Source organism: Lutra lutra, chromosome 4, assembly GCF_902655055.1.
Source record: "Lutra lutra chromosome 4, mLutLut1.2, whole genome shotgun sequence".
Classification (NCBI taxonomy): Eukaryota; Metazoa; Chordata; class Mammalia; order Carnivora; family Mustelidae; genus Lutra; species Lutra lutra.
Genome location: NC_062281.1, coordinates 154,607,500 through 154,620,454, shown reverse-complemented (window position 1 = coordinate 154,620,454; position 12,955 = coordinate 154,607,500). Strand labels below are relative to the sequence as shown.

The window sequence follows — 12,955 nt, the reverse complement described above, 5'->3', positions numbered from 1 at the left end:
ACCCTCTAAAGTGGGTGACATTTCCTCAGTCATGTTTATTCATTCACGTGCCATCCCCCAAATGCCTCCTCTGTGCCAGGCCTTGTGGTTCACCGCAAATCGCTCAGGTGCTCCAAACAACCTGGAGCTCCTATGACACGGATGCACAAAGCCATGGGCATCCAGACCCAGCAGAGGTTAAGAAAGCTGGGGAAGGCTCCATGGAGGTGGCAATGAGCTAGGTTTTGAAGGCTGGGTAGTAATCAGTAAGCGCAGAGATCTAGAATCAGGGGCACTCGTGGGAGGTTCAGAGAAATGAAGACCACACCCTGGTGGCCTCAGGGGATGGTTCTGATGGCTTGGGCTCTCGAACTTTCCTAGAGGAAGCATCCCTCCTCTCCTAGAGTGACTCACCTATATCAGCAACAATTTGCCAGTCCTCAGTTTCCCTATCTGTACAGGTAGAACCGTAATCCCCCACCTCAAAGGCAGTGGCCAAGAGAGGCCTTGGAAACTGTGGGAGGGTCATACCCATAGGAGGTTGCACATGGGGCACCTTATTCTGGTGGTTCCATGGGGTCTCCAGAGAGGAGAGTCCCTCCCAGGCCAGCCACTTGCAGCCCAGGGAGGCACTGCTGGACATTGTCACCACATCCCCACTTTCTCTACATCCTCTAAACCCCGGGCCCTCTGACCCCAAAAGAGTTTCAGAGCAAAGAGAGTTCAGTCAAATCCTGGCTCCACCACATAAGCCTCAGACATTGCCAAGTCACTTCTCTCTGAGCCTCAGTTTCATCATCCGTAAAATGGGAATAATAAGAAAACAGCTCTCCCAGGGCTGTGAGTAGCAAAGCTAATGAGAGCAAATTTGCAATGTGGTGCCAGGCACGGGTTAAGTAGCCAATTCTGTTACGAGTAATTCTTTCCTTCCAGGGAACTACTTCTTTTAGAATCTCCCAGCACAGGGCTGGAGGAGCGGACGATGCGGAGGAGAATCCAAGACTGAGGGAAGCCCAAGGACATGTGGGAGCTCAGGAACAAGGGGTCAGGGAAGGCAATCGGAGGGAGGTGGCATCTCCACCAGGCCTTCAAACATGGGGTGATCAGATAAGCAAGATCTGTGGGGCCCCAGGTCTGCCTTCCTGGGGGCGAAGCGGGCCGAGGGCTCTGACTGTTAGCCCTGGGGCCAGGAGAGCTTCTGCTTGGTTACATCCCTTGAGGGGGACACAACCAGCTCCATACACCGTCCTGTTCCTTATCCTCCCCCCAGGGCACATCTCTCTGCTTCACCTGCTGCTGCTATTTCCCCTAGGAGGGAAAAACTGTCAAGCCAGCTGCCTGCTGACTCCTACGGAGGACAGGGCCAACCCCCCTAAGACCTACTGCACTTGTATCTCCACAGGCCTGAGAAAGCCAAGGCGCTCTTGGAGCAGAATTCCGTTCCAGTAGTGCCTGTAGGAAGACGCACAGGAGAGTCTATGGCAAACATTCCCAAGGCCTGCAGGCTCCAGCCCCGGGGGGCCAGCCCTGGAAGAGAGGGAAGCTTGGGGCCTGCTGGGCAGAGCCCTGGGGGCTAAATGGCTTCCTTCCCTTCCCAGGCACAGCCACAACAGCCAGAGAGAACAGAAACCAGCCTCAGGAGGATCACAGGGCCTGAGGGAAGCCATCCTCTGCCCCTCCCAGGGCCCCAGGCCACTCATCCACTGAGACCGGTCAGGCCTGTTTGATTCATTTCTTCCCTCAGCCCCTCCCTGGGCACCCCTCTGTCATTCTCAGGTCCCTCTAAGTGGCCTTGGGGCCATATCCACCATGGGTAGGCAACCAACTGCAGGGACCTTCAGACATCTGGCCAAGCAAATGGGGTCAGGGGAAGCAGGGGGCTCTTGGGTGGCCTGCAGAGGCCCCCCGACAGACAGTCAGGTACCTCAAGACCTCAGTGAAGCTCCTCCCTCTGAGAACGATCACACCTATTACCATTCATTGAACACCTACTGCTCATCAGGCACATTCTCTCCTTTAATCCTCACAGTATCTTTGGGAGGGAGAGATTATTATCGCCCCAAGGACCTATCGACCAAAGGACACAGCTGGGATAGAATATCTTCTGTGTCTGACTGAGAGCCCCAATGAGTTATGATTTCAACATGGCTCCCTATGTCCTTTCTCTCTCTCAACTTCTGTATCTTGGCCTTGGGCTAGAGGTTAGCAGGGAGGGCTTCCTGGAGGAGGCGATACCTGCACTGAATCTTCTAAGATGGGGATAAGAAGGTAGTCAGCAGAGGGAGCAAAAAGAGTGTCCCAGGTTGATGGGGTGACGTATGCAAAGGCCCGGAGGTGAGAAGCAGTAGGAAGGCCAGACTGAGAGAGAAGCTACAGTTCGGTGTTGAAAGTTCATAGGAAGAGTCTGGAGGGGAGTGGCCACAGGAGCTGGTCACAGAGTTGCTTTTACCCCATGGGTATGTGGGAGGCTCAGGAAGACTCTGAATGGTGGAGTTGCCTGGACAGATAGGAAATCACAGTTCAGAGAGGAGTAATACTGTCTGTCCAAAGCCTCCATCCAAAAAGAAGATGAAGCTGGGCCTGGGGTCAGGAATGTGAGAATGGGGCCTGAGGCCAGGAAGCGCTCTGAAGGCCAGATGCCGGCTGTAAGCCCCAGCTGGGAGCTGTGGCCAAGCTTTAATTATTTACAAGGCTGCTTCCCAGAAAGCCCCAGCGCTCCTGCAGCCTGGCCTTGCCCAGCTAATGAACTCTCAGCCATGGGAGACCTCGCTGTGCCCACTCTTTATTAGACCTGGGATGGAGGGCTGATGGGGGCTGGGAGAACAAGGGCGAACTAAAGAAGCCTGAACTAAGTGGAGGAATTTGAGCACAAAACGAGTCTATGGGTATCCCCAGCCCAGCCATAAAGAGAAGCACAGAGATCTTCCTGGAGCTGGGGGGCCCGAAGCTGGGGGTGGGGTTGACGTCATCCCAAGAGGGAGAAACTGAGGATTTGCTGGAGACAGCACAGGTGCTGTAGTTGGGTGCCTGAATTCACACCCCAGCAATTTCACTTAAAAATCATATACCCAGGGCGCCTGGGTGGCTCAGTCGTTTACGTGTCTGCCTTTGGCTCAGGTCATGATCCCAGAGTCCTGGGATCAAGGCCCGCATCAGGCTCCCTGCTCAGCAGGCAGCCTGCTTCTCCCTCTCCTCCCTGCTTGTGCTCCCACTCACTCTCTCTCTTTCTCAAATAAATAAATAAAATCTTTAAAAAAAAAAATCAGATGCCCTTGGGCTAGTTACTTAACCGCTCTGTCCCTTTGTAAAATGGTGCTAATGCAGGTAGTTCGGAGACTTGCCCCATTTTATAGACGTGAGGAGCTCAAGGTGACACATCTCAGGAGGCCGGGGCCAACACAAGTGCTTAGTAAGTGGTCGTTGCTGTTGTTGTTACTCTGGGAGCAAAGGGCTGGCCAGAGACCAGAACCCCTGTCTCTGCCCTCAGACACTAAGAAGCAACAGGAAACCGGCCAAGGAGCCAACTGGCCTACGTGACCAGGTCCACACCCCAGGATCTCACCCCACTTAGCCAGACTGGGCCGCCCTTGGGCTTCCTTGAGCCTGGGCCTCAGGCTCCCAGCCTTTTCCTCCACTTTGAAGGTCTTCTGAGACTGGAACTGAAGCCCCACAAGCATTTCACTTCCCCATCCTCCCAGCTCTATTGGTGTCTCTGGTAAGTGCCAAGTCCTAACCACTGTGGATGAAGATCAGGACTTTGTGGTCCTTAGTTTGAGTTTTTGCTCCAATCCTGAGGAGCTATGTGACTTTGGGGGGAATCATTTCACTTCTGTGAACTCCTGTTTCCTTCTTCATACTATGGGGACCATACCATCTATTTTTAAATGGTAAGCCTTGTGGGAATGATATCAGTTATCATCTTTCAAGGCCTGGCTTAGCTATTTCCTCCTCTAGGAAGTCCTCCTTGGCTTCCTCGACATAAAAGCTTCCTCCCTCTAGCCTCCATCAGCTTTTGATATTCTTAGGCTGCATTCTGGCCCCTTTGGGAGCTTGTACTCATTTTGCCTTACCCAGACTTCACTTAGAAATTGCAATGCCCATTTTGCAGGCCTATAGAGGTACAGAGGTGGGGTGGTTCCGGCTCTCTCATAGGGTAGAAGGGTTGGAGTGCCAAAGGAGGGGATCAGATATAAGGCAGAGAGGCTGCTCAGGGAGGAAGCAACAGACTTGAGGGGAGGGTAGTTCAAGGAAATTCAGTTTGGGCAGGCAGCCCAGCATGGGGCGGAGGTGGGGAGCAGGAATCTCCCCACATGGGGAAGGAGGGGATGAAGAAAGACCACTCTCAAACACGTAGTCCAACTTAGCTACCCAAAGCCCCCACCCACATTCTTCAAGATTTCTTTGTGGCTCATAGGGTCCCTTTCTAAGGGGCTCATCCATTCCCTTCTCTTCGCCCACCCTGTCTGAAGACTTTCCACACATTAACCTATGATGGAGGAACAGCAGCCCTATTTGGCAGATGAGGAAACAAGCTCAGAAAAATTAAGCCACGTAGGACTGGTACTAACCAGAGCTCCCACCTTTTCCACTCCAAGCCATCTACCTCAGAAGGAAAGCAGGAGCCCAGATTGGCCACGAGAGCTCCCCTGGTCCCATCTGGGGTCACCTGGACATAGGCTACTTCACTCCTCCATCTTCTCCAGAGCCTCCCATGGAGATGAGAAGCAACATGGCTTTCCAGCCCCTGGATCACATTCCTGGGTCCTTCTGTGCCACACTCCCCACTGCAACAGACAGTACCCAAGCTAGGAGGCACGTGGACATCCTGACCAAGTTCCGTCACTCTCAGCTGTGTGACCTTGGGCAAATCGCCCCACGTCTCTGAGATAGCATCCCTATCTACAAACAGGGGTGACAAGAAAAACCCGCATAAGATTGTTGTTCTACAGAGCCAGGGAGATAAGGTGAAACCAACCCAGAACTGCAGTTTCGAGTTTCCTGCCTCATCCTCAGCACTCCCTCGGTCAGGCAACCACAGAACAACTCCTGGGGCGAGACTCTCTATAATATTTTACCCCAGCACTGCCATTTTCACCATTTCAATAGCACTGGGGAATCAATGGTGAGGTTATGATTAGGCTTCTGGAAGTGTTAAATTCAAGCTCCTACTTAGCAACTCAGGAACTGTGGAGGAAGTAACTTAACCTCTCAGTGCCTCAGTTTTTTAGCCTGTGAAATGGGCCTGCTGAGAAGAGTGAAGGAGTTCACCCGAGATAAGCACTCACCGCAGGGCTGGCACATGGCCAACAGTCAGCACATGGCCAACAGTCAGCACGTGTCAGTTGCCTGACTTCCAATTACATTACTAGAACCGGTCCTCAGAAACAGGCCAAGAATCATGAGCCCAAGCGGTCAGGTGAGGAAATGAAGACAGGAGGAGACCATGAGCCCAAGAAACAGAGCCAACTCTGGACTGCAGCTGAGAATGCATCTGGAGGCTGACCAGCAAGCCCACAGAAAACCTCAAAGACTCCACGTTGCCTGTCCAGGTGTTCCTCCCTCTTCCGCTCCTGCCACTGTGTGGTGCTGTGGATCCGTCCACCTGTTGCCCTCCCGCAGACCCTGTGGGGCCTCCCTGGCCTATGGAGTGGGGCCCTGCTCCAAAGTGCCCGGGGGCTGGCACTGAGAAGGCATTCCAGGACCATGAATGTACGATCCCCTGCGTCTGTTTCTAAAGAGTCCTGTTTTTCTTTCTGCTTCTGGAGCCTCACTCCTTCATGGCAACTGCTTGCTAGCTCACTTCTGCCACCACAAACATCAGAAACCACAAGCATCGCAAGAAAGAACCTGCAAAGCTGTAGCGCCCAGGTGTGCAAGCAGCGCATCAGCAAAGGCGGCCCGCCACGTGCACACCCGTCACCAACTGTGCGCTCACGTGCAGTCTCGGAATCCACGGGCCCTTTCCAGGAAGCAAACTCTTTCTCCCGGCCCCCTCCTTCCTGGTTTGTCCCATGACTCATGCCCGCGCCCGGCCAGCAGGAGAGTGTGGTCCGCTCGTCAGGGTGGCACAAAAACCTCTACACCATGACTAGGCAGAAAAGCAGCGGGAGCCAGCCAGCGCCCGGGCCTCACAAGCACTTAACTTCCCAGGAGGTGCGCGCGGGGGTGTGGCCGGGGCGGGGCCAGGGCAGGGCCCTTGCACCCCCGGCGCCTGAACACTGCACACCCGCCCGCTCCACGATTGGCCGCTCTGGCCACGGGGGCCTATGGGGTGGTCCTCGCCTGGCCAATCAGGGGCCCCGGGGAGCCCATTCATTCACAAAAACCCAGCAAGACGAGGCCCGGAATTGCCTAGAACTTTGAAACACCGGCGCGTTCCCTGGGGCCGACGCAGGAGTACAAGGAGGGCTAGACGCAGGAAGCTAGACGCTTGCAGGGACGGTTGTGTCCCTGCCCACAGTTCCGGCCCGGCAACCCGGGCGTGGCGCGCCCTCCTCTTGGGCCACACCAGCGCCGGGCCCCGCCCTGGACCCCATTAAGACACGCTGGCCAAGCCACCCAACCCCGAGGAAGGCGGCGCCAGGGCAGCTTCCCGGCAGTGAGGTCCAAGCAGGTGGCCGGCGGCCCCCCATCCCCGCCCCGTTCCCTTCCTCCCCAGCCGTCCAACTCACGGCAGTCATCCTCGTCGCTGTTGTCCGAGCAGTCGTCGTCCTCGTCGCATCTCCACACGGAGGGGATGCAGCGCTCATTCCGGCACCGGAATTGGTCCTCTTCACACTCTTTGACCGGCCCTGCTCGGGGGAGAGGGGGGCGTGAGCCGTATGCACGGACAGTGCAGTCCTGGCCGCAGGGAGGGGTCTACTGGGGCGAAGGAAAGGAGGCGATAATGGAGCCTACGACCTCTGGGGGCCTCGGGCGCCCTGGATCCGGAAGGAGGGCAGAATGGTAATGGGATGGCGGGCTGCTCCGTGGCATTACGAGGCCAGACACAGTCGGTGTCACACGACTTGGGTATACCCCCCATTGAGAACACTCACCCGCACTCACGGCCCACAATCAGAGATCTACGCAGACACAGACCCACAGGGAACCCCCGCACACGCCGCGACACACGCACTGGGCGCTGCGGGCTCAACCCCTTAGCATGCAGCCCCTCTTTCTCCGCCGCGCGCAGGGGTCGCCGGAAATGCATTGTCAGGCGGAGAAGTCGCCCCGCTCAGCTCACCGCCGCCGCGGAGCGCGCGTGTCAAATCAATCCCGCTGGCTGGAATCATACAGCCCACCCGGAACCATCAATGACCACCCCCGCCCCCTCACAAAGTTCCCGGCCCTCCTGGCCCCCACTGGGCCCATCCCCCAGGAGCAGGTGCCAGAAGGCAGAGCCAACGACGCCGGGAGCCGTGGGGGGCGGAGGTCGAGGGCAAATTAAAGGATAGCTGGGTCCCGAGAAACCTATCCCCACCCCCAGGCCCGGGCTCACGGAGCCCAGCGTAACCCGCAGCCTGGTCGCCGGGCCGCGCTTTGTTGGCGGCTCCGGCGGCGCAGAGCCGGGCGGGGAAACCAGCCTCACGCACCTTGGCCGCCGCGCTGTGGATCAGCCGCCGCCGCCGCCGCGAGCTGTTGGAGCCGCAGCGGCAGCAGCAGCAGCAGAAGCAGCAGCGGCGCCAGCGGCCGGAGCGCGCCCCGCTCGGGGCGGCCCATGGCGGGCCCCGGGCTCCGGCCGCCGCGCCCCGCGCACCCCGTGCGGCTGCCGCCGCCGCGCCTCAGCCCGCCGAGTCCTCGCCGCGGCGCCGGGGCTGCCGCTGCCCCCGCCGCCGCCGCCACCGCTGCCGCCCGCCCCGGCTCCTCGGCTGCATTTCAAGCAGGTTCCGTGACGCTCGGCGGCGGGGCGGGCTCAGGCTGGGCGCGCGGCCCCGGCCCTGGGCGGCCGCCGCCGGCGCGCGCGCCCCCTCCCGCTGCCGCCTCCGCCCCCACGCTCCTCCCGCGGCTGCCGCCTCTGCCTCCTCCCTCTTGTCCTAGGTCCACTCCTCCCTTAGCTGGCGCGCGGGCACCTAGCTGAGGACCCGCTGGGCGCCGCAGATGCTGGGATGAGCCGGGCGAGGTCCCTGCCCCAGAGGAAGCAGACAGGCCAGGGGAAGCAGCACTGGGTGCCTGGAGGCTAAGAGAAGGCTGAGGGATGCGTAGGAGTAAACCTCGGTGCGAGGCGAGATGCTCCCTGGTGCGCAGGCTGTGCAATGTGCACATGGGGCAGAGGTGATGGTCGTGGATAAAGGTCAGCATACCGGGAAGTGTGAGATCGGGGAGAAGCTCTGGGAGCTGCACTGGCCCTCTGCACCCCTCATCCGCTGCCCACCAGATACGATGCATGCGTGTAGTAGGTTCGCGTGCCCATGTGCCTCTGTGCATGTTATGTGCTCATGTGACCACGGCTGAGGACGTGAGGCAGGTGGCTTGGGCCTGGCACACATACTTTATATATTCATCGTCTAAAGCATTCTTCGTCAGGCAAAGGGGCGATGAGGGTCACCTGCAGGGCAACACCCAGTCTTTGCTGTGATAGGGAAGGGAGGGGACTGGGGCACTCCACAAAAGGGATGTGTTATTCCTGCTTATAGGGAACGCACATCCAGGGCCTTTGTTCACCATTTGTATAAAGGAGAAGTCCCCTTCTCTAGATGATCACATCCCCAACCCACCCAGGCCATGGTGCAGAGAGCCGACCTGGGACTAGATTTTCCCTGCCTGCTGGTCGGTGAGGCTGAACCCGCACAACCTTCTTTGGAGAATGAGGTTTGAGGGCATTGGCCACTAAAAGAGACAAACTGGCAGGTGTCTGGGCCCAGTGTAGGTCCACCATCCCATCTCCTCCTGCCACTTCACCTCCATGGCAGAGGGGCAGAAAAAGGAGCTTCGAGAGCTGTTCGTCCCAGTCCTGGAAGCCACTGTCTGCCAGCAACCCTGTTCCTGAGCCCTATTCCTTCCCACAAATGACAGCCCCTTGGCAATGGCTGCGGCTACCTCGTAGGAGAGGGGCGCAGACCCCAGAGAGCCCAGCAGGCATTCTTGCCATTAGCCCTTCTAACTTTTGTTCATTCAGTCATCTAACAAGCATATTCAGCCCTGCTCTGTGCCAACACTTCGTGGGTTGACACGGTACCAGGATGGTGAAGTCCCTGACTGGTGGGGAGACCAGCCATCCACACACAGGCAACGAAGGACATGCACGCTTTCAACAAAAACTTAGGGAGCCCCTCTTCGTGCCCAGCATTATCTGCGGCCCAGGGATAGAGTGTAGAAATACAGGAGGTCCCTCTTTGCTCTCTTACGGCTTACAACTTACTTGGGAGAGACAGACACAAAAGCAAGAAAACAAAAAAGGATAATTTCGGATAATCATAACTGCTATGAGAAAAAAATAAAACAAGGTGATAGGATCATCTAAAGAAACTGGTTCCCACCTCTGGTTCAGTTTCTTCATCCAAAATGAGAATGATGACAGAATTCCTCTCACAGGGCTGTGAGGATTATAGTCAATGAAGAGATTATGCATGGGCAGCATGAAGCATACAGCTGTTACATAATAACTTAGGTATGTTACTATTATTCAAACAGAATTCCCTGTTCAAAACCCCTGATGACTTCCCAATACTCAAAGAATAAAGATTGAGCGCAGGCGTTCATTGACCTCCCCTCCAAAGGAGGGGTCTCCCCCAGATCCAGTTGTCTAGATGGACAACCTCTTGTTTCTCAACAGCCCCTCATCAGAGGTCCTCCAGGCTCCTCGAAATCCTCAGCCAGTTTGGGCTACTTCCTTCTCTCCCTAGTCCCCCTGTGACCTCCCTGAGACAGACTCACAGATGTGCACATAACCTTCCTGAGGACAGGAAGAACCTGTCCTGCATTTCTGGGCCTCTGGCATGGCACGAATTTGACCAATATTTGTTTCTGCCTTACTGAAGTTTTCTGTACCCCTGGGAAGACTGTGTCTTACTGATCTTTATTTTCAGAGGATAAGTACAGGCCTGGCACAAAAGAAGCATTAGGTAAATGATGTCTAAATACTTGGAAAAGTCAAAAAGCAAACCATATCAAGTAATAATAATAACTACTTCTCACTGCACACTTGGGGTCAGGCACCTTTGAAGAGCATTTTTTTTTTTAAGGATTTTATTTATTTATTTGAGAGAGAGAGAAAGAGCACGAAAGAGGAGAAAGAACAAACAGGGAGTGGAGGGAGAGGAGCAGAGGGAAAGGGAGAAGCAGACTCCCTGCTGAGCAGGGAGCCTGACATGGGGCTCGATACCAGGACCCTGAGATCATGACTTGAGCCAATGCTTAACCAACGGAGCCATCCAGGCGCCTCATCTAAGTGCTTTAAATGCTTTAACCCACTGAGTCCTTATAATATCCCCATGAGGCAGGTCATATGTTTATTCCATTTTACAGATGAGGACACTAAGGAATAGGGAGGTCACACAGTTGGTAAATGGCAGCAAAGCTAGCACTTGAACCCAGGTGGCAGAACTGGGAATTTTTCAGGGCATGTAAGCTGGTTAATTCCAGTGAGGGGCAAATGGAGAAAGCCCAGCTCTTGACAGATGTCAGACACTAAAGGGACCCTGAGGTATAGCTTCTGCTGCCTTGGTGACTTGTCCCCACCTGTCCTCTCTCTCCATTCTGGGCTGACTCAAGTATACAGACCTTGCCCACTTCTGGGTTTCCAATGAAAATCCCCAAACCCAACCTCAAGTGCAGTGAATTCCTCATGAGATGGAAACAGGTGACTTCCACCTGCTGTCAGCACAGCAATATCCCCCTCCTAAGCCTCCATGTCCTGCTTCCAGAACTGCTAGGGGCCCAGCCCACGCCCATTCCACTCCCTCACCCTGGCCCCCCAAAACTGGAGTTTTAGGCTTTTGCCAGTCTGTACCCTCTGTCTAGAACACTTGTGCACTGACTGACTTCTATTTCATCCTTTGAGCCTGAGCTCAAATGCCTCTTCCTCTGAGAAGACTTCCAGCCTCTTCCAGAGAGGTTGCAGTCAGGGCTTTCTATAAACCTCCGGGGACTGTCCTTATGCTAGGTGAGGGGCACGGATAAACAAGACTACATCCTTGCCTTTGAGGATCTCTGATCTCGGGGCCAGATGGTGAGTGTGCAGGGTAATGGGAACCGCCGATGGGGCTACTCAGGGATGTCAGATTCCCACACCGGGGTACCCAAGGCTAAGTCCCCCATCCAGCTAGGGTAAACACACTGGCGACCTGAGTTAATCACGGCTGAACTGTAAGGGCACCAGGGCTCTTCCACTGTCCATCATCTTCACTTCACAGAAGTCTAGCCCCAGTCCTTCATATTGGCCTGAGCCAACTGAGCATTTCTCTTTGCCCCTGTCTCTCTGTATTTCTTTCTCATTCTGTCTCTTTTTGACTACACAGAATATCTTCATTCCTGTAAAAGAGGGATTCTAATTCATTACATGAACTTTATATAGGTCCAAACTGCTAGAGTTTAAATCCCTTGCTAACTGTGTGATGTGGGTCAAATTGTATGAACCCTCAACATCCTTATCTGTGAAATGCGGGTGACAATGTTACCTAATAGTATTAATTATCTATTGCTACATAACAAAATATACCCCAAATGAGCATCTTAGAACAACAACAGATATTTATTATCCCTCCCAGTGTCTGTGGGTCAGGAATTTGGGAGGAGCTCAGTTGGGTCACAGTGTTAGCAGGACTGTGGTCTTCTGAAGGTTTAACTGAGGCTGGAGGGTTGGGGTCATCTCACTCACATGGCTGGGAAGTTCATGTTGGCGGTTGGCAGGACGACTCAGTTTTTCACCACACAAATTTCTCCATGGGGCTGCTTGAGTGTTCTCACAACATGGCAGCTGGCTTCCCCAGAGTTACTGATATGAGAGAGAGACAGAGAAAACAAGGAGGTTTATGATCTAACTATGGAAGGTGCACCACATCATTTCTGGAATACCCTACTGGTTACCAGATGTGCTCTCGTCCCTGTGGGAAGGGTGTCTACAGGAGTATGACGGCCAAAAGACAAAAATCACCATGGGGCTCCTGGAGACGGGTTCTACACTACCTCACAGAGTTAGTGAGGATGAACTAAGTTACCATATATAAAGTGCTTGGAAGAGTTTTCAGTACATAGCACGTCCTATGTGAGTGTTTGCTGTTGTTGTTGTTGTTTCTGAGTAAGAGTATAGGGTACACGCTGCATAATGATTATCTATTTACCAGGAACATTGTTGCTATTAGCTGCAGAACCCCTTCGTTATGCAGATGAAGACACCCAGGAACCTGAGAGGATGAAGGCATTTCAGGGTTTCACAGCAGACCACAGGCCAAGCAGGACCAGCCCAGCCTGGGTTTCTTGCCTCCTGGCCATGTGCTCTTAGGAGAGCTGGAGTCACTTCTCCCTCCTTTGCTGCCTTGCTGTTGGACACTGAGCAGGTACCTTTCCCTCTCTGGGCTTGGCATCCCCATCCCTCACATGAGGGGTTGGACAAGTCAGTATTTTCCATGACCACTCCTTCTCAGCCTCCCTGAATGACTTCCTCCCTTTCACTTACTTCCTCTCCTGCCAGCCTCGATTTTCCTTTAAATCCTTTCACTTAATAAACTTAGCTTCATACTAAGCAACAACCTCCATGAAATCATAGCTTTGAGATGCTAATTATATTTTTCCAATACACATTAAAGAACCTCATGGCTATTCCAATAAACAGTGCTCCTCTGTCCAACCATCCAGATGGTTCTTGCTTCTTTAATGGTCCCCTGCTCTGGGTCCTTCATTTAATGTGGGGAAAAGGGTGGAGGGCGGGAGCTCTGACCGCTCTGTCCCTGACAATGAGTTTCTCAAGGTGACCTGGAGGCCACCCAGGTCCTGGGTGCCTACTGCCTGAGTCACAGGGCTTTCTAGGGGAGGCTCAGCAATTTTCCATGTGCTTTTG

General features: G+C 54.6%; 1 protein-coding gene across 18 annotated transcripts in view; it reads right to left on the bottom strand.

The window, feature by feature from the left end:
- The window catches only part of LRP8 (LDL receptor related protein 8), a 78,808-nt gene extending 71,018 nt beyond the window's left edge, over positions 1-7,790 (bottom strand). For 4 of the 18 annotated variants that reach the window (XM_047725474.1, XM_047725472.1, XM_047725475.1 and 1 more), the window contains exons 1-2: positions 7,554-7,784; positions 6,651-6,770 (exon numbers count right to left, since the gene is read on the bottom strand). In XM_047725474.1, coding sequence (XP_047581430.1) covers positions 6,651-6,770; positions 7,554-7,680 — 247 coding nt within the window. In that variant the 5' untranslated portion in view covers positions 7,681-7,784. Of the gene's footprint in view, positions 1-6,650; positions 6,771-7,553 lie in introns of all 18 variants that reach the window. The other 14 variants (XM_047725471.1, XM_047725466.1, XM_047725478.1 and 11 more) reach the window with 8 other exon arrangements.
- Between the last annotated feature and the right edge of the window lie 5,165 nt (positions 7,791-12,955).